The sequence below is a fragment of the Oncorhynchus masou genome, chromosome 29 (genome assembly GCF_036934945.1).
Source record: "Oncorhynchus masou masou isolate Uvic2021 chromosome 29, UVic_Omas_1.1, whole genome shotgun sequence".
NCBI lineage: Eukaryota > Metazoa > Chordata > Actinopteri > Salmoniformes > Salmonidae > Oncorhynchus > Oncorhynchus masou.
In genome coordinates, this window is record NC_088240.1 from 86982273 (window position 1) to 87008397 (window position 26125).

The 26125-nt window shown below is 45.3% G+C and overlaps 1 protein-coding gene across 4 annotated transcripts in view; it reads right to left on the minus strand.

Annotated features, from left to right (window-relative positions):
• The window catches only part of ptdss1a (phosphatidylserine synthase 1a), a 90913-nt gene that overhangs the window by 3346 nt on the left and 61442 nt on the right, over positions 1–26125 (minus strand). The window contains exons 7-12 of one of the 4 annotated variants that reach the window (XM_064946741.1): positions 24350–24491; positions 15962–16074; positions 15222–15287; positions 8512–8602; positions 6836–6904; positions 4538–4598 (exon numbers count right to left, since the gene is read on the minus strand). The exons of 2 other annotated variants lie outside the window; for them this stretch is intronic. In XM_064946741.1, the coding sequence (XP_064802813.1) occupies positions 4538–4598; positions 6836–6904; positions 8512–8602; positions 15222–15287; positions 15962–16074; positions 24350–24491 (542 nt within the window). Of the gene's footprint in view, positions 1–4537; positions 4599–6835; positions 6905–8502; positions 8603–15221; positions 15288–15961; positions 16075–24349; positions 24492–26125 lie in introns of all 4 variants that reach the window. One more of the 4 variants, XM_064946738.1, reaches the window with a different exon arrangement.

Sequence of the window (26125 nt, forward strand, 5' to 3'; positions counted from 1 at the left end):
ATACCGGGCACTAATTTTGACCAGAGCCCTATGGGTAGTGTGCACTGTAGAGGATGCCATTTGAGATGTAGCCAAGATGTCTAAATATACAGACAGTGCACCATCATGACGTCATACACAACAAAAAAACATAGCAAAAGAACAGAGAGAGGGAAAGATTCTCATTCTTTTAATGTTCATATTGTGTCTGTGTTGAACAATTCGCAAAGACATCTCTAATGGACGACACATTTTGATGGTTGAACATAGTTGAAAGTAGAGATGTGTTTCCATTGGATAAGAGGCAAGTCCCCCAATCAAACCACTAGAGGTCAGACTACTACCTAACTATATTTACAGTAAACCCTCCCAGTCAACCACTAGGTCAGACTACTACCTAACTATAATTACAGTAAACCCTCCCAGTCAACCACTAGGTCAGACCTAACTATATTTACAGTAAACCCCTCCCAGTCAACCACTAGGTCAGACTACTACCTAACTATAATTACAGTAAACCCCTCCCAGTCAACCACTAGGTCAGACCTAACTATATTTACAATAAACCCTCCCAGTCAACCACTAGGTCAGACCACTACCTAACTATAATTACAGTAAACCCTCCCAGTCAACCACTAGGTCAGACCTAACTATATTTACAATAAACCCTCCCAGTCAACCACTAGGTCAGACTACTACCTAACTATATTTACAGTAAACCCTCCCAGTCAACCACTAGGTCAGACCTAACTATATTTACAATAAACCCTCCCAGTCAACCACTAGGTCAGACCACTACCTAACTATAATTACAGTAAACCCTCCCAGTCAACCACTAGGTCAGACTACTACCTAACTATAATTACAGTAAACCCTCCCAGTCAACCACTAGGTCAGACCACTACCTAACTATAAATTACAGTAAACCCTCCCAGTCAACCACTAGGTCAGACCTAACTATATTTACAGTAAACCCCACCCAGTCAACCACTAGGTCAGACCACTACCTAACTATAATTACAGTAAACCCTCCCAGTCAACCACTAGGTCAGACCACTACCTAACTATATTTACAGTAAACCCTCCCAGTCAACCACTAGGTCAGACCACTACCTAACTATATTTACAGTAAACCCTCCCAGTCAACCACTAGGTCAGACTACTACCTAACTATATTTACAGTAAACCCTCCCAGTCAACCACTAGGTCAGACTACTACCTAACTATATTTACAGTAAACCCTCCCAGTCAGGTCAGACCAGTAAACTCCCAGTCAACCACTAGGTCAGACTACTAACTAACTAAATTTACAGTAAACCCCACCCAGTCAACCACTAGGTCAGACTACTACCTAACTATAATTTACAGTAAACCCACCCAGTCAACCACTAGGTCAGACTACTACCTAACTATATTTACAGTAAACCCTCCCAGTCAACCACTAGGTCAGACCTAACTATATTTACAGTAAACCCTCCCAGTCAACCACTAGGTCAGACTACTAACTAACTATATTTACAGTAAACCCTCCCAGTCAACCACTAGGTCAGACTACTACCTAACTATATTTACAGTAAACCCACCCAGTCAACCACTAGGTCAGACTACTACCTAACTATATTTACAGTAAACCCTCCCAGTCAACCACTAGGTCAGACTACTAACTAACTATATTTACAGTAAACCCTCCCAGTCAACCACTAGGTCAGACTACTACCTAACTATATTTACAGTAAACCCACCCAGTCAACCACTAGGTCAGACTACTACCTAACTATATTTACAGTAAACCCTCCCAGTCAACCACTAGGTCAGACCTAACTATATTTACAGTAAACCCTCCCAGTCAACCACTAGGTCAGACTACTACCTAACTATATTTACAGTAAACCCTCCCAGTCAACCACTAGGTCAGACTACTACCTAACTATATTTACAGTAAACCCACCCAGTCAACCACTAGGCCAGACTACTACCTAACTATATTTACAGTAAACCCTCCCAGTCAACCACTAGGTCAGACTACTACCTAACTATATTTACAGTAAACCCTCCCAGTCAACCACTAGGTCAGACCTAACTATATTTACAGTAAACCCTCCCAGTCAACCACTAGGTCAGACTACTACCTAACTATATTTACAGTAAACCCACCCAGTCAACCACTAGGTCAGACTACTACCTAACTATATTTACAGTAAACCCTCCCAGTCTCAGATTGGATGAAACTCAAGTTACCCAACAATGGGAGGCATAAATAACTGAAATTGGCATATTACATACGAAACCCATTAATAATGACCTTGTTCATGTGTTTACCCCTAGAGGATGAATAGAGACACCATAGTTACCTTGTTCTGTTTACCCCTAGAGGATGAATAGAGACACCATAGTTACCTTGTTCTGTTTACCCCTAGAGGATGAATAGAGACACCATAGTTACCTTGTTCTGTTTACCCCTAGAGGATGCATAGAGACACCATAGTTACCTTGTTCTGTTTAACCCTAGAGGATGAATAGAGACACCATAGTTACCTTGTTCTGTTTAACCCTAGAGGATGAATAGAGACACCATAGTTACCTTGTTCTGTTTACCCCTAGAGGATGAATAGAGACACCATAGTTACCTTGTTCTGTTTACCCCTAGAGGATGAATAGAGACACCATAGTTACCTTGTTCTGTTTACCCCTAGAGGATGAATAGAGACACCATAGTTACCTTGTTCTGTTTACCCCTAGAGGATGAATAGAGACACCATAGTTACCTTGTTCTGTTTACCCCTAGAGGATGAATAGAGACACCATAGTTACCTTGTTCTGTTTAACCCTAGAGGACGAAGAGACACCATAGTTACCTTGTTCTGTTTAACCCTAGAGGATGAAGAGACACCATAGTTACCTTGTTCTGTTTACCCCTAGAGGATGAATAGAGACACCATAGTTACCTTGTTCTGTTTACCCCTAGAGGATGCATAGAGACACCATAGTTACCTTGTTCTGTTTAACCCTAGAGGATGAATAGAGACACCATAGTTACCTTGTTCTGTTTAACCCTAGAGGACGAATAGAGACACCATAGTTACCTTGTTCTGTTTACCCCTAGAGGACGAATAGAGACACCATAGTTACCTTGTTCTGTTTAACCCTAGAGGATGAATAGAGACACCATAGTTACCTTGTTCTGTTTAACCCTAGAGGATGAATAGAGACACCATAGTTACCTTGTTCTGTTTACCCCTAGAGGATGAATAGAGACACCATAGTTACCTTGTTCTGTTTACCCCTAGAGGATGAATAGAGACACCATAGTTACCTTGTTCTGTTTACCCCTAGAGGATGAATAGAGACACCATAGTTACCTTGTTCTGTTTACCCCTAGAGGATGAATAGAGACACCATAGTTACCTTGTTCTGTTTACCCCTAGAGGATGAATAGAGACACCATAGTTACCTTGTTCTGTTTAACCCTAGAGGATGAATAGACACACCATAGTTACCTTGTTCTGTTTACCCCTAGAGGATGAAGAGACACCATAGTTACCTTGTTCTGTTTACCCCTAGAGGATGAAGAGACACCATAGTTACCTTGTTCTGTTTACCCCTAGAGGATGAAGAGACACCATAGTTACCTTGTTCTGTTTAACCCTAGAGGATGAATAGAGACACCATAGTTACCTTGTTCTGTTTAACCCTAGAGGATGAATAGAGACACCATAGTTACCTTGTTCTGTTTACCCCTAGAGGATGAATAGAGACACCATAGTTACCTTGTTCTGTTTACCCCTAGAGGATGAATAGAGACACCATAGTTACCTTGTTCTGTTTACCCCTAGAGGATGCATAGAGACACCATAGTTACCTTGTTCTGTTTACCCCTAGAGGATGCATAGAGACACCATAGTTACCTTGTTCTGTTTACCCCTAGAGGATGAATAGAGACACCATAGTTACCTTGTTCTGTTTACCCCTAGAGGATGAATAGAGACACCATAGTTACCTTGTTCTGTTTAACCCTAGAGGACGAAGAGACACCATAGTTACCTTGTTCTGTTTAACCCTAGAGGATGAAGAGACACCATAGTTACCTTGTTCTGTTTACCCCTAGAGGATGAATAGAGACACCATAGTTACCTTGTTCTGTTTACCTAGAGGATGTACCCCTAGAGGATGAATAGAGACACCATAGTTACCTTGTTCTGTTTACCCCTAGAGGATGAATAGAGACACCATAGTTACCTTGTTCTGTTTACCCCTAGAGGATGAATAGAGACACCATAGTTACCTTGTTCTGTTTAACCCTAGAGGATGAATAGAGACACCATAGTTACCTTGTTCTGTTTACCCCTAGAGGATGAATAGAGACACCATAGTTACCTTGTTCTGTTTAACCCTAGAGGATGAATAGAGACACCATAGTTACCTTGTTCTGTTTAACCCTAGAGGATGAATAGAGACACCATAGTTACCTTGTTCTGTTTAACCCTAGAGGATGAATAGAGACACCATAGTTACCTTGTTCTGTTTACCCCTAGAGGATGAATAGAGACACCATAGTTACCTTTCCTTTGTTCTGACACAAAGTCCTCATTGTAGTTGCTGTCCTCACATTCAGAGTAGCTCTGTAAAACACAGGAGGGGTCAGAACAGACATGTCACTGACATAGGACTGAGAGAACACTACACAACCAACAGCCAGCTGATCCAGCCACAGGCAGGAGTCCCAAATGGCATCCTCCCCCCCTACACTGTATAGTGCTCTAGAGTCCTGGTGAAAAGTAGTGCACTAGAGTCCTGGTGAAAAGTAGTGCACTAGAGTCCTGGTGAAAAGTAGTGCACTGGAGTCCTGGTGAAAAGTAGTGCACTAGGCTACATAGGCAGTAGGGTGCCATTTGGGACTTTGTCAAAGTCATTGGAGTGAATACAAGGTTAATGATCTACAGATGAAAAGCTGTGACATCCTGTCATGTTCTTTATAGATGAACCACAAGGTCATATTCCCTGAAGACTAAACTACACAGTGAGTCAGCTAGTTTATGAACTCTAAAAACACAGGTGTGGAAACTGCCATTCACAGTACGGTAAAAATGTGGATTAAACAACATTCTACACAAATCATGGTTTCTGTAGAAAAGCTTTCCAGTTGGCTATGAGTACTTAACCCTAGAGGATGAATAGAGACACTCAGAGGACTCGCTCAAACCCTCGCTCAGAGGACTCGCTCAAACCCTCACTCAGAGGACTCGCTCAAACCCTCACTCAGAGGACTCGCTCAAACCCTCACTCAGAGGACTCGCTCAAACCCTCACTCAGAGGACTCGCTCAAACCCTCACTCAGAGGACTCGCTCAAACCCTCACTCAGAGGACTCGCTCAAACCCTCACTCAGAGGACTCGCTCAAACCCTCACTCAGAGGACTCGCTCAAACCCTCACTCAGAGGACTCGCTCAAACCCTCACTCAGAGGACTCGCTCAAACCCTCACTCAGAGGACTCGCTCAAACCCTCACTCAGAGGACTCGCTCAAACCCTCACTCAGAGGACTCGCTCAAACCCTCACTCAGAGGACTCGCTCAAACCCTCACTCAGAGGACTCGCTCAAACCCTCACTCAGAGGACTCGCTCAAACCCTCACTCAGAGGACTCGCTCAAACCCTCACTCTGGCCCTGGGACTTTAGGCGGCAGCAAACTTGGCTCGGCAAACTGAACGAGTGTGTTCGCATACTCCCTTAAAAAGACCTTCGCTTGAAAAACAGCAATACTACCCTTTGTCCATGTTGAGATGCTGTAGCCAAGATGCTTCAAAATAGTCTGAGAGGTTAGCATGTCTTGGGGGTATGATATAAAATGCTAACCTCCCCTGTTATTGTAATGGTGAGAGGTTAGCATGTCTTGGGGGTATGATATAAAATGCTAACCTCCCCTGTTATTGTAATGGTGAGAGGTTAGCATGTCTTGGGGGTATGATATTTTGCTTCCGACTTTCTCACTCATCATTATCTTCGATCCGTTCAAGATTATCCGTAATCATGGTAGCATCCACATTCATGTAGAAGTGTTTAAAAACATTATATTCTTATTTAGAACAGTAGTGACTCCAAAATGACAATACACATTATTTACCATACATTTCTATTGGGCCCAAAATAATCTGAAACACAACCAAAACAAACAGCAAATACATCCAGCCAGAGTCACAAGCACGATGTGGTCATTGCATGCTATGAATATGGGACCAAATGCTCAACTTTGGATTACTTTAATACACATAAGTGAATTTGTCCTAATACTTTTGTTCCCCTAAAAATGGACGGGGGGGAATCACAGTTCCGGGGACATGTGTTCTAAACGACCTGGGATAGACACAGTTCCGGTGACATGTGTTCTAAACGACCTGGGATAGCCACAGTTCCGGGGGACATGTGTTCTAAACGACCTGGGATAGCCACAGTTCCAGGGACATGTGTTCTAAACGACCTGGGATAGTCACAGTTCCAGGGACATGTGTTCTAAACGACCTGGGATAGTCACAGTTCCGGGGACATGTGTTCTAAACGACCTGGGATAGTCACAGTTCCGGGGACATGTGTTCTAATACGACCTGGGATAGTCACAGTTCCGGGGACATGTGTTCTAAACGACCTGGGATAGTCACAGTTCCGGGGACATGTGTTCTAAACGACCTGGGATAGTCACAGATCCGGGGACATGTGTTCTAAACGACCTGGGATAGCCACAGTTCCAGGGACATGTGTTCTAAGCGATGAATAAAGGTGCATGTATATGGAGAATGGTTGCAGCAGGACCATCCTGTAGTCAACGAGGTGTAGTTCATGTGGAGCCTGGTATGTCAACATACCTTCTCTTTGGGGCCGTAGATCTCTGCATACCACACCATCCCATACAGACACAGGAATGTGATTAAGGCCTGGGAGGAGAGGAGACAGAGTTAAGGCCACAGTCAGTTCAAGGTCACGTTTCAGCTTTATTGTCCCAGAGGGAAATTGGTTGAAACAATAGTCAAAACATAAAATACAAACATATACATATACATAGATAGATCTATGAATACAATGAAATGAATACACCAACATCAAGTAGTCCCTCATATTGCCAACATATCAGCCACAAAATGAAAGGCCTTTTAGCTGCAAACACACTGACATTCCATAGATAAAGCAGTACTAGGACAACTACAGCCCTGGTACGTTATCCTGTCACCATCTAATACTAGGACAACTACAGCCCTGGTACGTTATCCTGTCATCATCTAATACTAGGACAACTACAGCCCTGGTACGTTATCCTGTCATCATCTAATACTAGGACAACTACAGCCCTCACGTTATCCTGTCATCATCTAATACTAGGACAACTACAGCCCTGGTACGTTATCCTGTCACCATCTAATACTAGGACAACTACAGCCCTGGTACGTTATCCTGTCACCATCTAATACTAGGACAACTACAGCCCTGGTACGTTATCCTGTCACCATCTAATACTAGGACAACTACAGCCCTGGTACGTTATCCTGTCACCATCTAATACTAGGACAACTACAGCCCTGGTCACGTTATCCTGTCACCATCTAATACTAGGACAACTACAGCCCTGGTCACGTTATCCTGTCACCATCTAATACTAGGACAACTACAGCCCTGGTACGTTATCCTGTCACCATCTAATACTAGGACAACTACAGCCCTGGTACGTTATCCTGTCACCATCTAATACTAGGACAACTACAGCCCTAGTACGTTATCCTGTCACCATCTAATACTAGGACAACTACAGCCCTGGTACGTTGGTCCAACAGTCACATGATCTTAATGATGACTAAGCTATTTATGGTACATTAACGATGACAAAAAACGGACTGGTCTGCAAACATAAATAGTGATATGTACTTTTAGAGACCTGAACAACTGTTTGGAGACTAGTTTTACTATGTACATAAACAAACCACTTAGACATGACAGCTGTGTGGAGACTGGTTTGTGTACACAGTAAAACAACTTGGACCTGACACCTGTGTGGAGACTGGTATGTTTACGTACACAGTAAAACAACCTGGACATGACAGCTGTGTGAAGACTGGTTTGTGTACACAGTAAAACAACTTGGACCTGACACCTGTGTGGAGACTGGTATGTTTACGTACACAGTAAAACAACCTGGACATGACAGCTGTGTGGAGACTGGTTTGAGTACACAGTAAAACAACTTGGACCTGACACCTGTGTGGAGACTGGTATGTTTACGTACACAGTAAAACTACTTGAACATGACAGCTGTGTGGAGACTGGTATTGTACACAGTAAAACTACTTGAACATGACAGCTGTGTGGAGACTGGTATGTTTACGTACACAGTAAAACTACTTGAACATGACAGCTGTGTGGAGACTGGTATGTTTATGTGCACAGTAATACTACTTGAACATGACAGCTGTGTGGAGACTAGTATGTTTATGTGCACAGTAATACTACTTGAACATGACAGCTGTGTGGAGACCATTCTTACCACACACACCAGCCACAGCAGCACATAGAGGACCTGGGTCTTGGAGAACAGCTCCATTCCAAACTTTATACACGCCAAGGCCTCCAGGAACGCTATGGCCCTGTGATGTCAACAGAGACACACACACACAGACACACAGACGTCACACACTACAGCTAAGGCTGCTGGGTAATCAGACAGCTATAGTTGTGTCCCAAATGGCTCCCTATTCCCTCCATGGTGGATAACCTGGTCTAAAGTAGTGCACTATAAAGGGAATAGGGTAGCTGTTGGGACCCTATGACACCTGTCACCCGGCTGGGTGGTGACATGGCAGAGTGAGGGAGAGGAGGGTGAGGGGTGAGCGAGGCAGAGAGAATGTGAGAGAGGTAAGCTGAGGCCCATGGAAACATGAAACCGGTCCATCTACATGGTCAGATGTTAACATTGCCAACAGCCTTTCCTCTAGTGGGTGCTGGAGGGAATAAGCAACATATTCAGACCCCTGCTAAGCGCGAACCTAAATAAACAGACTGACAATAGTACACATGCCACATGCACAATGGAAACATGGATGGACAGCAATTTAATGGGATGTACCGGAGGGAAAAAATGAGAAAATCACAGTTCACAAATGTTTTGTCTACAAAAGTTTCTAAGATCCCTTATTTCCCTGAACATGGGAACCACTAGAATACACAGAGGGTAGAGCGTACGACCCAGTACATCACTGGGGCCAAGTTTGCCATCCAGGAGCTTTATACTAGGCGTTGTCAGAGGAAGGCCCCAAAATGTGTCAAAGACTCCAGTCACCCTAGTCACAGACTGTTCTCTCTGCTACCGTATGGCAAGCTGTAAGTCTAGGACCAAAAGGCTCCTTAACAGATTCTACCCCCCCCAAGCCATAAGACTGCAGAACAATGAATCAAATGGCCACCGGACTATTTACACTGATCCACCCCTTTGTTTTTACACTGCTGCTAATGTCTGTTTATTATCTATACATAGCCACTTTACCCCTACCTACATGTACAAATGACCTCAACTAACTTGTATCCCCACACATTGACTCGGTACCGGTACCCCCTGTATATAGCCTCCACATTGACTCGACCGGGATAGTATATAGCCTCCAGGGACATTGACTCGGTACCGGTACCCCCTGTATATAGCCTCCACATTGACTCGGTACCGGTACCCCCTGTATATAGCCTCCACATTGACTCGGTACCGGTACCCCCTGTATATAGCCTCCACATTGACTCGGTACATGGTACCCCCTGTATATAGCCTCCACATTGACTCGGGGCCGGTACCCCCTGTATATAGCCTCCACATTGACTCGGTACCGGTACCCCTGTATATAGCCTGGGATTGACTCGGTACCGGTACCCCCTGTATATAGCCTCCACATTGACTCGGTACCGGTACCCCCTGTATATAGCCTCACATTGACTCGGTACCGGACCCCCTGTATATAGCCTCCACATTGACTCGGTACCGGTACCCCCTGTATATAGCCTCCACATTGACTCGGTACCGGTACCCCCTGTATATAGCCTCCACATTGACTCGGTACCGGTACCCCCTGTATATAGCCTCCACATTGACTCGGTACCGGTACCCCCTGTATATAGCCTCCACATTGACTCGGTACCGGTACCCCCTGTATATAGCCTCCACATTGACTCGGTACCGGTACCCCCTGTATATAGCCTCCACATTGACTCGGTACCGGTACCCCCTGTATATAGCCTCCACATTGACTCGGTACCGGTACCCCCTGTATATAGCCTCCACATTGACTCGGTACCGGTACCCCCTGTATATAGCCTCCACATTGACTCGGTATCCGGTACCCCCTGTATATAGCCTCCACATTGAAAGCACACGGTACCCCCTGTATATAGCCTCCACATTGACTCGGACCGGTACCCCCTGTATATAGCCTCCACATTGACTCGGTACCGGTACCCCCTGTATATAGCCTCCACATTGACGTTATCCGGTACCCCCTGTATATAGCCTCCACATTGACTCGGTACCGGTACCCCCTGTATATAGCCTCCACATTGACTCGGTACCGGTACCCCCTGTATATAGCCTCCACATTGTTATTGTGTTACTTTAGTTTATTTAGTAAATATTTTCTTAACTCTTCTTGAACTGCACTGTTGGTTAAGGGCTTGTAAGTAAAGCATTTCACAGTAAAGTCTACACCTGTTGTATTCAGCATTTCCCAGTAATACACACTTGTTTTATTCATGAGACAAATAGTTTGATTTGATTGGGAGAAGTGTATGTATATCTAAACATAAATAACAGTCAGAATCCACACTGACTTCGTGATTCCAGTATTAGAGTATTCTACCCTACACACCGACTTAGTGATTCCAGTATTATAGAGTATTCTACCCTACACACCGACTTAGTGATTCCAGTATTATAGAGTATTCTACCCTACACACCGACTTAGTGATTCCAGTATTATATAGAGTATTCTACCCTACACACCGACTTAGTGATTCCAGTATTATAGAGTATTCTACCCTACACACCGACTTAGTGATTCCAGTATTATAGAGTATTCTACCCTACACACCGACTTAGTGATTCCAGTATTATAGAGTATTCTACCCACACACCGACTTAGTGATTCCAGTATTATAGAGTATTCTACCCTACACACCGACTTAGTGATTCCAGTATTATAGAGTATTCTACCCTACACACTGACTTCGTGATTCCAGTATTATAGAGTATTCTACCCTACACACCGACTTAGTGATTCCAGTATTATAGAGTATTCTACCCTACACACCGACTTAGTGATTCCAGTATTATAGAGTATTCTACCCTACACACTGACTTCGTGATTCCAGTATTATAGAGTATTCTACCCTACACACAGACTTAGTGATTCCAGTATTAGAGTATTCTACCCTACACACCGACTTAGTGATTCCAGTATTAGAGTATTCTACCCTACACACTGACTTAGTGATTCCAGTATTATAGAGTATTCTACCCTACACACAGACTTAGTGATTCCAGTATTAGAGTATTCTACCCTACACACTGACTTAGTGATTCCAGTATTATAGAGTATTCTACCCTACACACAGACTTAGTGATTCCAGTATTAGAGTATTCTACCCTACACACTGACTTCGTGATTCCAGTATTAGAGTATTCTACCCTACACACTGACTTAGTGATTCCAGTATTATAGAGTATTCTACCCTACACACCGACTTAGTGATTCCAGTATTATAGAGTATTCTACCCTACACACCGACTTAGTGATTCCAGTATTATAGAGTATTCTACCCTACACACCGACTTAGTGATTCCAGTATTATAGAGTATTCTACCCTACACACTGACACTAGTGATTCCAGTATTATAGAGTATTCTACCCTACACACCGACTTAGTGATTCCAGTATTATAGAGTATTCTACCCTACACACCGACTTAGTGATTCCAGTATTATAGAGTATTCTACCCTACACACTGACTTCGTGATTCCAGTATTATAGAGTATTCTACCCTACACACTGACTTAGTGATTCCAGTATTATAGAGTATTCTACCCTACACACTGACTTAGTGATTCCAGTATTATAGAGTATTCTACCCTACACACTGACTTAGTGATTCCAGTATTATAGAGTATTCTACCCTACACACTGACTTAGTGATTCCAGTATTAGAGTATTCTACCCTACACACTGACTTAGTGATTCCAGTATTATAGAGTATTCTACCCTACACACTGACTTAGTGATTCCAGTATTATAGAGTATTCTACCCTACACACTGACTTAGTGATTCCAGTATTATAGAGTATTCTACCCTACACACTGACTTAGTGATTCCAGTATTATAGAGTATTCTACCCTACACACTGACTTAGTGATTCCAGTATTATAGAGTATTCTACCCTACACACTGACTTAGTGATTCCAGTATTATAGAGTATTCTACCCTACACACTGACTTAGTGATTCCAGTATTATAGAGTATTCTACCCTACACACTGACTTAGTGATTCCAGTATTATAGAGTATTCTACCCTACACACTGACTTAGTGATTCCAGTATTATAGAGTATTCTACCCTACACACTGACTTAGTGATTCCAGTATTATAGAGTATTCTACCCTACACACTGACTTAGTGATTCCAGTATTATAGAGTATTCTACCCTACACACTGACTTAGTGATTCCAGTATTATAGAGTATTCTACCCTACACACTGACTTAGTGATTCCAGTATTATAGAGTATTCTACCCTACACACTGACTTAGTGATTCCAGTAGTATTCTATCCCCTTATAGAGTATTCTATCCTACACACTGACTTAGTGATTCCAGTATTATAGAGTATTCTACCCTACACACTGACTTAGTGATTCCAGTATTATAGAGTATTCTATCCTACACACTGACTTAGTGATTCCAGTATTATAGAGTATTCTACCCTACACACTGACTTAGTGATTCCAGTATTATAGAGTATTCTACCCTACACACTGACTTAGTGATTCCAGTATTATAGAGTATTCTACCCTACACACTGACTTAGTGATTCCAGTATTATAGAGTATTCTACCCTACACACTGACTTAGTGATTCCAGTATTATAGAGTATTCTACCCTACACACTGACTTAGTGATTCCAGTATTATAGAGTATTCTACCCTACACACTGACTTAGTGATTCCAGTATTATAGAGTATTCTACCCTACACACTGACTTAGTGATTCCAGTATTATAGAGTATTCTACCCTACACACTGACTTAGTGATTCCAGTATTATAGAGTATTCTACCCTACACACTGACTTAGTGATTCCAGTATTATAGAGTATTCTACCCTACACACTGACTTAGTGATTCCAGTATTATAGAGTATTCTACCCTACACACTGACTTAGTGATTCCAGTATTATAGAGTATTCTACCCTACACACTGACTTAGTGATTCCAGTATTATAGAGTATTCTACCCTACACACTGACTTAGTGATTCCAGTATTATAGAGTATTCTACCCTACACACTGACTTAGTGATTCCAGTATTATAGAGTATTCTACCCTACACACTGACTTAGTGATTCCAGTATTATAGAGTATTCTACCCTACACACTGACTTAGTGATTCCAGTATTATAGAGTATTCTATCCTACACACTGACTTAGTGATTCCAGTATTATAGAGTATTCTACCCTACACACTGACTTAGTGATTCCAGTATTATAGAGTATTCTACCCTACACACTGACTTAGTGATTCCAGTATTATAGAGTATTCTACCCTACACACTGACTTAGTGATTCCAGTATTATAGAGTATTCTACCCTACACACTGACTTAGTGATTCCAGTATTATAGAGTATTCTACCCTACACACTCCTACCCCATGAGTCTCAGTAATGACTTTCATACAGCCAGTCTCTAATACTCAGGGTTTAGCTGGGGGATAATGGAGGCCATTGTTTTGTAGTGCTTCACTGCCAGACTGTCTGTGTGTGTGTGTGTGTGTGTGTGTACAGCCCTAACCAGCTACAGTTTCTCAGTCCTCCACGCTGTAGAAGGTCCGTTAACACTAGCCTCCATCCCACATGTCTTCACCCTCACACTGCTACAGTTTCTCAGTCCTCCACGCTGTAGAAGGTCCGTTAACACTAGCCTCCATCCCCCATGTCTTCACCCTCACACTGCTACAGTTTCTCAGTCCTCCACGCTGTAGAAGGTCCGTTAACACTAGCCTCCATCCCCCATGTCTTCACCCTCACACTGCTACAGTTTCTCAGTCCTCCACGCTGTAGAAGGTCCGTTAACACTAGCCTCCATCCCCCATGTCTTCACCCTCACACTGCTACAGTTTCTCAGTCCTCCACGCTGTAGAAGGTCCGTTAACACTAGCCTCCATCCACCATGTCTTCACCCTCACAACGCTACAGTTTCTCAGTCCTCCACGCTGTAGAAGGTCCGTTAACACTAGCCTCGATCCCCCATGTCTTCACCCTCACACAGCTACAGTTTCTCAGTCCTCCACGCTGTAGAAGGTCCGTTAACACTAGCCTCCATCCACCATGTCTTCACCCTCACACTGCTACAGTTTTTCAGTCCTCCACGCTGTAGAAGGTCCGTTAACACTAGCCTCCATCCCCCATGTCTTCACCCTCACACAGCTACAGTTTCTCAGTCCTCCACGCTGTAGAAGGTCCGTTAACACTAGCCTCCATCCCCCATGTCTTCACCCTCACACAGCTACAGTTTCTCAGTCCTCCACGCTGTAGAAGGTCCGTTAACACTAGCCTCCATCCCCCATGTCTTCACCCTGCTACAGTTTCTCAGTCCTCCACGCTGTAGAAGGTCCGTTAACACTAGCCTCCATCCCCCATGTCTTCACCCTCACACTGCTACAGTTTCTCAGTCCTCCACGCTGTAGAAGGTCCGTTAACACTAGCCTCCACCCCCCATGTCTTCACCCTCACACAGCTACAGTTTACATAGAAATACACAGCCCAACGGTAGAAACCACACGGTCAAAGAGCTCTGTTCAGTTGTTGACTTAAGGTCAATCATCGACCTGACGGCTGACTACTGCAGATATAAATGTCTATTGTAGTTTAATGGTGTAGATGGCAGACAGCAGAGTAAACAGCTTTATCTCCTCAGACATCATCTACTGTCGTCATGGTAGTAGCTAATGAAATAACACTCACCCAAACACCCAGCACTGTGTCCCAACACGCTTACACTGTGTGTCTGTGAGGTAGGCATAGTACTGCCTGAAAAACACAGGGAGAAAACACCACAACAGGTCAGGACAAACACAGGATGTGAAGGCAGACATGTGAACCCGTTTACCACAGACAGAGAGCTGTCCTCTCATAGCCATTAACTCTAGACATGTTGGACAAACACTGATGGTATGACTGAGGAGTTTTCTAAAGACTGGTGCAGAGGAGAGAGGGGGGAGGACAGAGGAGAGAGGAGAGGGGGAGGGGAGAGGGGGAGAGAACAGAGGAGAGAAGAGAACAGAGGAGAGAGGGGGGAGAGAACAGAGGAGAGAGGGGGAGAGAACAGAGGAGAGAAGAGAACAGAGGAGAGGGGGGGAGAGAACAGAGGAGAGAGGGGGAGAGAACAGAGGAGAGAAGAGAACAGAGGAGAGAGACAGAGAGAACAGAGGAGAGAGGGGGAGAGAACAGAGGACAGAGGGGGAGGAGAGAGGGGGAGAGAACAGAGGAGAGAGGGGGAGAGAACAGAGGAGAGAACAGACTGAGGGGGAGAGAACAGAGGAGAGAACAGAGGAGAGAGGGGGGAGAGAACAGAGGAGAGAGGGGGAGAGAACAGAGGAGAGAGGAGGGGGGCGAACAGAGGAGAGAGAGAACAGAGGAGAGGAGGGGGGAGAACAGAGGAGAGAGGGGGAAGAGATCAGCCCAGGTGAGGGGTGAGGTCCTACCTCACGGTGGGAGCTGTGATGATGCCGATGAAGAGGATCCGACACCAGCTGAGGGCGTGGCACGCCGGGAACACAAATATGTGCTTCAGGAAGAATGTGTTCAACTCTGTCAGCTATGGAGAAACAGAGAGCGTTAATCACAGACACCATCACAAAGCCACCCCCTACACAGGGCACTACAGAGCTCTCCCCCCCAGAGGGCTCTACACAGGGCTCTAATCACACTGAATAAAGCGACAAATGATTTGATCTGTTTGTAATTTAACTAGGGAAGTCAGTTAAGAACAAATTCATATTTACAATGACGGCCTAGGAACAGTGGGTTAACTGCCTTGTTCAGGGGCAGAACCACAGATTTTTACCTTCTCAGCTCGGGGATTCGATCAGGCAACCTTTTGGTTACTGGCCCAATGCTCTAATAACCAGGCTACCTGCCATCAACTAACTCCTCCCTCTCTCTCTACCTCCCAAATGAGGAAGTAGAATACATAGCCGAGCTATGCAATACAGTGAACCTGAACCATGTCAACATTTGGACCCACTCACCGTTTGACCCTGCGCTCCTCATCATTCACAGTACAGCATAATGAAGAGACTGGAACCAGACCGCCTCAACACGCTGTCATTTGGCCCTGAGCCTGTGTGTGTGTGTGTGTGTGTGTGTGTGCGCGTGTGTCTCTCAGTGTAGAGATAGTCTTATTTGGCCCTGAGCCTGTCTAGGGGCCCTCTGGAGAGAACGCAGCTAAACTGTAGCTACTCCTGAGGACTCTCTCTACCTTTGCTCTCCCCTCCTCCCACCACCCCACTCGTAAAGCTCCTCTCAAAGAGTGGGTAATTACTATTTCAAGCCCCCAGAGTGTTGGGAACGGGAGACTGAAGGAGAGGGGGGGAGAGGGTAGACTAGTCCATTTCAAGAGAAGCTGCTCAGCTTTTCATCGCCATGGCAGCCAGTATTGAGGATAAGGGGGGGGTTAAAGGAGTATTGGCAGCTATGGTGGGCTCTCTGGCTGGGACCTGGATTGTATTCATTGGCAACAAATAGTAGACAACGGACTAAAACTGAGGGACTACTAGAACTTTTCCAACAAGAAATGCTCGTTTTCATTTTCCATTGCAAAAATGGTTTTGCCACAGTGTTCCCTAATGAATGTGACCCTGGGTTAATGATGGAAAGCACTGGAACTTATTGAAGTTCACCATCTTTCCATCCACCACACGGTGTGGTGGGGCGCTGTCCCCCATCCAGAAACTGTCCCCCCAGTCACATGTCAGTTACTCACTCTTTAAGAAATGAGTTTTCAATAAGAACACGCCAGGCAGAATCCCTGTTATACAGTACCAGCTACGCTGTACCACCTACGCGGTACCAGTGTTGTACCACCTACGCGGTACCAGTGTTGTACCACCTACGCGGTACCAGTGTTGTACCACCTACGCGGTACCAGTGTTGTACCACCTACGCGGTACCAGTGTTGTACCACCTACGCGGTACCAGTGTTGTACCACCTACGCGGTACCAGTGTTGTACCACCTACGCGGTACCAGTGTTGTACCACCTACGCGGTACCAGTGTTGTACCACCTACGCGGTACCAGTGTTGTACCACCTACGCGGTACCAGTGTTGTACCACCTACGCGGTACCAGTGTTGTACCACCTACGCGGTACCAGTGTTGTACCACCTACGCGGTACCAGTGTTGTACCACCTACGCGGTACCAGTGTTGTACCACCTACGCGGTACCAGTGTTGTACCACCTACGCGGTACCAGTGTTGTACCACCTACGCGGTACCAGTGTTGTACCACCTACGTAGTACCAGTGTAGTACCATCTATACAGTACCATCTATACAGTACCAGTGTTGTACCATCTATACAGTACCATCTATACAGTACCAGTGTAGTACCATCTATACAGTACCATCTATACAGTACCAGTGTTGTACCATCTATACAGTACCATCTATACAGTACCAGTGTTGTACCACCTATACAGTACCAGTGTTGTACCATCTATACAGTACCAGTGTTGTACCACCTATACAGTACCAGTGTTGTACCATCTATACAGTACCATCTATACAGTACCAGTGTTGTACCATCTATACAGTACCATCTATACAGTACCAGTGTTGTACCACCTATGCAGTACCAGTGTTGTACCACCTATACAGTACCAGTGTTGTACCATCTATACAGTACCAGTGTTGTACCATCTATACAGTACCAGTGTTGTACCACCTATACAGTACCAGTGTTGTACCACCTATACAGTACCAGTGTTGTACCACCTATACAGTACCAGTGTTGTACCATCTATACAGTACCAGTGTTGTACCATCTATACAGTACCAGTGTTGTACCATCTATACAGTACCATCTATACAGTACCAGTACCATCTATACAGTACCAGTGTTGTACCATCTATACAGTACCATCTACACAGTACCAGTGTTGTACCATCTATACAGTACCATCTATACAGTACCATCTATACAGTACCAGTGTTGTACCATCTATATAGTATCATCTATATAGTATCATCTATACAGTGCCATCTATACAGTGCCATCTATACAGTGCCATCTATACAGTGCCATCTATACAGTGCCAGTGTTGTACCATCTACACAGTACCGTGCCATCTATACAGTGCCATCTATACAGTGCAATCTACACAGTACCAGTGTTGTACCATCTATACAATACCATCTATACAGTACCAGTGTTGTGCCATCTATACAGTGCCATCTATACAGTGCCATCTATACAGTGCCATCTATACAGTGCCAGTGTTGTACCATCTATACAATACCATCTATACAGTACCAGTGTTGTACCATTTATACAGTACCATACCACCTATACAGTACCAGTGTTGTACCATCTATACAGTACCAGTACCATCTATACAGTACCAGCACCATCTACACAGTACCATCTACACAGTACCAGTACCATCTACACAGTACTAGTACCATCTATACAGTACCAGAGTTGTACCATCTATACAGTACCATCTATACAGTACCATCTACACAGTACCAGTATCATCTATACAGTACCAGAACCATCTATACAGTACCAGAGTTGTACCATCTATACAGTACCATCTACACAGTACCAGTATCATCTACACCACATATGTCAGAGTCAAGGCCCGCGGGCCACATCCGGCCCGCGAGAAGGTTTTTTACGGCCCCTGGGATGATCTTGATTTATTATTAGAACCGGCCCGCAGACCGCAGCAAGCCGGCAGCCCGCAGATCTTTTACACGCACCAATACTACATTTCCCACAATGCAACGGTGACGCACCGAGCAGTAGGCTGCTTCATTTCAATATTTATTGGCACAGCAGTCGTCAGCATCACAGTAAAATTAACTTTCAGATACCCATCAAAAATGGCAAAACGGAAGGTGGACACTGAGAACCGGGGTTTCAAACAAGGTGGGAGTCGGAGTATATGTTCACGGAGGTAGCTGGAAAACCTGTGTGTCTTCTGTGTGGAGAAAGTGTGGCGGTACTGAAAGAGTATAATCTGAGACGACATTATGAAACGAAAACGCGGACAAAAACAAGAATATGGACATGGAACAAAGGCTACAAAAGGCAGAGGAATTAAAACGAGGCCTCAAATCTCGACAGGCTCTGTTCAAAAAAGCCAAATCACAAGGCCAGGCTGCTGTCAAGGCCAGTTTTATTTTGGCAGAAGAGATCGCTAAATCAGCCCGGCCATTTACGGAGGGGGATTTCATCAAAAACTGCATGATTAAAGTTTGTGACGAAGTTTGCCCAGAAAAAAGGCAACTCTTTTTAAATGTGAGTCTGAGCAGAAACACCATTGCCGAGAGAGTAGACCAGTTGTCCATCAATCTAAAAGAGCAGCTTGTGAAAAAGGGAAAAGATTTCATTGCATATTCCTTGGCTGTGGATGAGAGCACCGACATTTCTGACATTGCCCAGTTGTCAATTTTCATCCGCGGAGTGGACTCCAGCCTAAGCGTGACAGAGGAGTTTTTGGCTTTACGTCCTATGCATGGCACAACTACGGGGCATGATTTGTATGAAGAGGTGTCAAGATGTGTAAATGAGATGGAGCTGCCTTGGGAAAAACTCGTGGGTTTGACAACCGACGGAGCACCTGCGATGTGTGGACACAGGAGCGGACTGGTGGCGAAGATACGGGAAAAGATGCAAGAGGAAAACGCGACAGGTGAGCTGACAGCTTATCATTGTATCATACACCAGGAAGCGTTGTGCGGTAAAGCCTTGAAAATGGAGCATGTAATGAGCATCATCACGCGCACAGTTAACTTTATCAGAGAAATTTGTCTTTTGTGTCTGTTGAAAATTAAAGATTACTGACAGAGCCATAAGAAAATATTGCTTTATTTATCTGATCATATTGGAATATATTTGTTAGGTTTTCAGTAGGTTCAATTAGGTTCACTAGACTATATGCGTCATTTAAAAATTTTTCAATGAACATTCGAACAGTCCGGCCCTCGGCTTGTAGCTAAATTTTTTATTTGGCCCTCCGTCCATTTGACTTTGACACCCCTGATCTACACAGTACCAGTACCATCTATACAGTACCAGAGTTGTACCATCTACACAGTACCATCTACACAGTACCAGTATCATCTATACAGTACCATCTACACAGTACCAGTATCATCTATACAGTACCATCTACACAGTACCATCTACACAGTACCAGTATCATCTATACAGTACCAGTACCATCTACACAGTACCATCTACACAGTACCATCTACACAGTACCATCTACACAGTACCATCTACACAGTACCATCTACACAGTACCATCTACACAGTACCATGCCATCTACACAGTACCATGCCATCTATACAGTACCATGCCATCTACACAGTACCATGCCATCTACACAGTACCAGTACCATCTACACAGTACCATCTACACAGTACCATGCCATCTATACAGTACCATGCCATCTATACAGTACCATGCCATCTACACAGTACCATCTACACAGTACCAGTACCATCTACACAGTACCAGTATCATCTATACAGTACCAGTACCATCTATACAGTACCAGTACCATCTACACAGTACCAGTATCATCTACACAGTACCAGTATCATCTATACAGTACCATGCCATCTATACAGTACCATGCCATCTATACAGTACCATGCCATCTATACAGTACCATGCCATCTATACAGTACCATGCCATCTATACAGTACCATCTATACAGTACCATCTATACAGTACCATCTATACAGTACCATCTATACAGTACCAGTACCATCTATACAGTACCATCTATACAGTACCATCTATACAGTACCATCTATACAGTACCATCTATACAGTACCAGTACCATCTATACAGTACCATCTATACAGTACCAGTACCATCTATACAGTACCATCTATACAGTACCAGTACCATCTATACAGTACCATCTATACAGTACCATCTATACAGTACCATCTATACAGTACCATCTATACAGTACCAGTACCATCTATATAGTACCAGTCAAATGTTTGGACACACCTACTCATTCCAGGGTTTTTCTTTATTTTTACTATTTTCTACATTGTAGAATAATAGTTAAGACTTCAAAAGTATGAAATAACACCTACGGAATCATGCAGTAAGTATTTTATATTTGAAATTCTTCAAAGTAGCCACTTTCTGCCTTGACAGATTTGCATTCTACAATTTAGAAAATAGTTTTAAAAAAGAAACCCTGGAATGAGTAAGTGTCCCCAAACTTTTGTCTGGGAGTGTATATGGGGATTCTGCCTGGCGTGTTCTTATTGAAGTCTCATTACTTAAAGAGTGAGAAACTAGCCGGATGACATGTGACTGGGTGGACAGTTTCTGGACGGGGGACAGCGCCCCACCACACCGTGGGGTGGATGGATAGATGGTGAAGCACTGAATAAACTCCAGTGCTTTCCATCATTAACCCAGGGTCATATTCATTAGGGAACACCGAAGCAAAACCATTTTATATACCTAGTGCTAACAGCTAACCCCTGTCAGGCCAGAACTCCCCCTATACCTAGTGCTACCAGCTAACCCCCGTCAGGCCAGAACTCCCCATATACCTAGTGCTACCAGCTAACCCCCGTCAGGCCAGAACTCCCCATATACCTAGTGCTACCAGCTAACCCCCGTCAGGCCAGAACTCCCCATATACCTAGTGCTACCAGCTAACCACTGTCAGGCCAGAACTCCCCATATACCTAGTGCTACCAGCTAACCCCTGTCAGGCCAGAACTCCCCATATACCTAGTGCTACCAGCTAACCCGTCAGGCCAGAACTCCCCATATACCTAGTGCTAACAGCTAACCCCCGTCAGGCCAGAACTCCCCATATACCTAGTGCTAACAGCTAACCCCCGTCAGGCCAGAACTCCCCATATACCTAGTGCTACCAGCTAACCCCGTCAGGCCAGAACTCCCCATATACCTAGTGCTACCAGCTAACCCCGTCAGGCCAGAACTCCCCATATACCTAGTGCTACCAGCTAACCCCCCGTCAGGCCAGAACTCCCCATATACCTAGTGCTACCAGCTAACCCCCGTCAGGCCAGAACTCCCCTATACCTAGTGCTAACCGCTAACCCCCGTCAGGCCAGAACTCCCCCTATACCTAGTGCTAACCGCTAACCCCGTCAGGCCAGAACTCCCCATATACCTAGTGCTACCAGCTAACCCCCGTCAGGCCAGAACTCCCCATATACCTAGTGCTACCAGCTAACCCCCGTCAGGCCAGAACTCCCCATATACCTAGTGCTACCAGCTAACCCCGTCAGGCCAGAACTCCCCATATACCTAGTGCTACCAGCTAACCCCCGTCAGGCCAGAACTCCCCATATACCTAGTGCTACCAGCTAACCCCTGTCAGGCCAGAACTCCCCATATACCTAGTGCTACCAGCTAACCCCTGTCAGGCCAGAACTCCCCATATACCTAGTGCTAACAGCTCACCCGTCAGGCCAGAACTCCCCATATACCTAGTGCTACCAGCTAACCCCCGTCAGGCCAGAACTCCCCATATACCTAGTGCTACCAGCTAACCCCCGTCAGGCCAGAACTCCCCATATACCTAGTGCTAACAGCTCACCCGTCAGGCCAGAACTCCCCATATACCTAGTGCTACCAGCTAACCCCTGTCAGGCCAGAACTCCCCATATACCTAGTGCTACCAGCTAACCCCTGTCAGGCCAGAACTCCCCATATACCTAGTGCTACCAGCTAACCCCTGTCAGGCCAGAACTCCCCATATACCTAGTGCTACCAGCTAACCCCTGTCAGGCCAGAACTCTCCATACACCTAGTGCTACCAGCTAACCCCTGTCAGGCCAGAACTCCCCATATACCTAGTGCTAACAGCTCACCCGTCAGGCCAGAACTCCCCATATACCTAGTGCTACCAGCTAACCCCTGTCAGGCCAGAACTCCCCATATACCTAGTGCTACCAGCTAACCCCTGTCAGGCCAGAACTCCCCATATACCTAGTGCTAACAGCTAACCCCTGTCAGGCCAGAACTCCCCATATACCTAGTGCTACCAGCTAACCCCTGTCAGGCCAGAACTCCCCATATACCTAGTGCTACCAGCTAACCCCTGTCAGGCCAGAACTCCCCATATACCTAGTGCTAACAGCTAACCCCTGTCAGGCCAGAACTCCCCATATACCTAGTGCTACCAGCTAACCCCTGTCAGGCCAGAACTCCCCATATACCTAGTGCTACCAGCTAACCCCTGTCAGGCCAGAACTCCCCATATACCTAGTGCTACCAGCTAACCCCTGTCAGGCCAGAACTCCCCATATACCTAGTGCTAACAGCTAACCCCTGTCAGGCCAGAACTCCCCATATACCTAGTGCTACCAGCTAACCCCTGTCAGGCCAGAACTCCCCATATACCTAGTGCTAACAGCTAACCCCTGTCAGGCCAGAACTCCCCATATACCTAGTGCTAGCCGCTAACCCCTGTCAGGCCAGAACTCCCCATATACCTAGTGCTAACAGCTAACCCCTGTCAGGCCAGAACTCCCCATATACCTAGTGCTACCAGCTAACCCCTGTCAGGCCAGAACTCCCCATATACCTAGTGCTAACAGCTAACCCCTGTCAGGCCAGAACTCCCCATATACCTAGTGCTAGCCGCTAACCCCTGTCAGGCCAGAACTCCCCATATACCTAGTGCTAACAGCTAACCCCTGTCAGGCCAGAACTCCCCATATACCTAGTGCTGTCAGGTCAGATAGACTTTGACCAGGGCCCTTAAGTAGTGCACTATAGGGTGTTATTGGACACGGGTGCATTAGAAATAGAATGACAGTTGTACGTTTGAAAGCAGGAACATACCTGCCAGATGATCATGAAGAGGTAGACCCCGGTGACGCGCTGCAGGGAAGACTTGGGGTCAAACCAGCGGACGTAGGTCCAGCTCGCCGGGGTGAACTGGAGCGCAGCACGTTTGATCTTCCCTGTCGTGGTGTGGATGTCCCTGGACAGGTAGACACACACGCGGCAGAAGAGTTAACAGAAGTGTTAACACACAGCTAACTAGGATGAAAACAATGCCATTACATAAATCATTCAAGGCCACCTCGTTACCGGGCAACGGGCCTGATAATACCAACGAAAGCTAAACTGTAAGTGCCTCTGGATCAGAAAGTCTGATAAATGACTAAAAAAGGTAAATGTAAAAATGTAGGAAGTCAATTTCCCTACGGTTTTGTTTCTGAGATGTGAACAAATGTCACTCAATTCCCTAGAGAAAGTAAGTAGCCTTTTCTGAGCCAGAAGCAGATCTCCTGTTTAGGTAGCGCGAGGCAGTACACCCCCCGGACACGACGCTATTGCAGAGCCCCATGAGGCCTGGTCAAAAGAACTACTCTATACAGGGAAAAGGGTGCCAATTGTGACACAGCCAGTAAAACGAGGGATGGAGGGGACCTACATGCTGGAGGCCCAGTGGTAGGGCTAGGAGGACCTGCACTACAGAGCCAAAAGTATGTGGACACCCCTTCATATTAGCAGGTTCAGCATTTTCAGCTATACCCGTTTGCTAACCTGTATATAAGATCTAGCATACAGCCATGCAATCTCCATAGACACACATTGGCAGTAGAATAGCCCGTACTAACCCGTCAGGCCAGAACTCCCCATATACCACCTTTCCAACAAGTCAGTTCGTCACATTTTTGCCCTGCTGGAGCTGCCCCGGTCAACTGTAAGTTTTTTTTATTTATTTATTTATTTTTTTACCTTTATTTTACTAGGCAAGAACAAACTCTTATTTTCAATGACGGCCTAGGAACAGTGGGTTAACTGCCTGTTCAGGGGCAGAACGACAGATTTGTACCTTGTCAGCTCGGGGATTCAAACTTGCAACCTTTCGGTTACTGGTCCAACGCTCTAACCACTAGGCTACCCTGCCGCCCCACAATAAGTGCCGTTATTGTGAAGTGGAAACATCGAGGAGCAACAATGGCTCAGCCGCGAAGTGGTAGGCCACACAAGCCCACAATAAGTGCCGTCGGTTGCAACACTGACAACGAGTTCCAAACTGCCTCTGGAAGCAACGTCAGCACAAGAACTGTTCGCTTCGCGAAGTGGTAGGCCACACAAGCTTCATGAAATGGGTTTCGGTTGCAACACTGACAACGAGTTCCAAACTGCCTCGCACGTCAGCACAAACCTAAGAAATCACCAAGCGCAATGCCAAGCGCAATGCCAAGCTAGAGTGGTGTAAGGCACTCCACCATTGGACTATGGCAAAGTGGAAACGTGTTCTCTGGAGTGATGAATCACGCTTCACCATCTGGCAGTAAGACGGAAGAATCTGGGTTTGACAGAATAATGGTCTGGATCTGTTTTTCATGGTTCGGGCTAGGCCTCTTAGTTCCAGTGAAGGGAAATCTTAAAGCTACAGCATACAATAACATGCTAGATGACTCTGTGCTACTAACTTTGTGGCAAACGTTTGGGAAAGGCCCTTTCCTATTTCAGCAACGGCCCCGACCCCACTAATGCTCATGGCTGAATGGAGGCAAGTTCCCACAGCAATGTTCCAACATCTAGTGGAAAGCCTTCCCAGAATTGTGGAGGCTGATATTTGCAGAAAAGGGGGAGGGG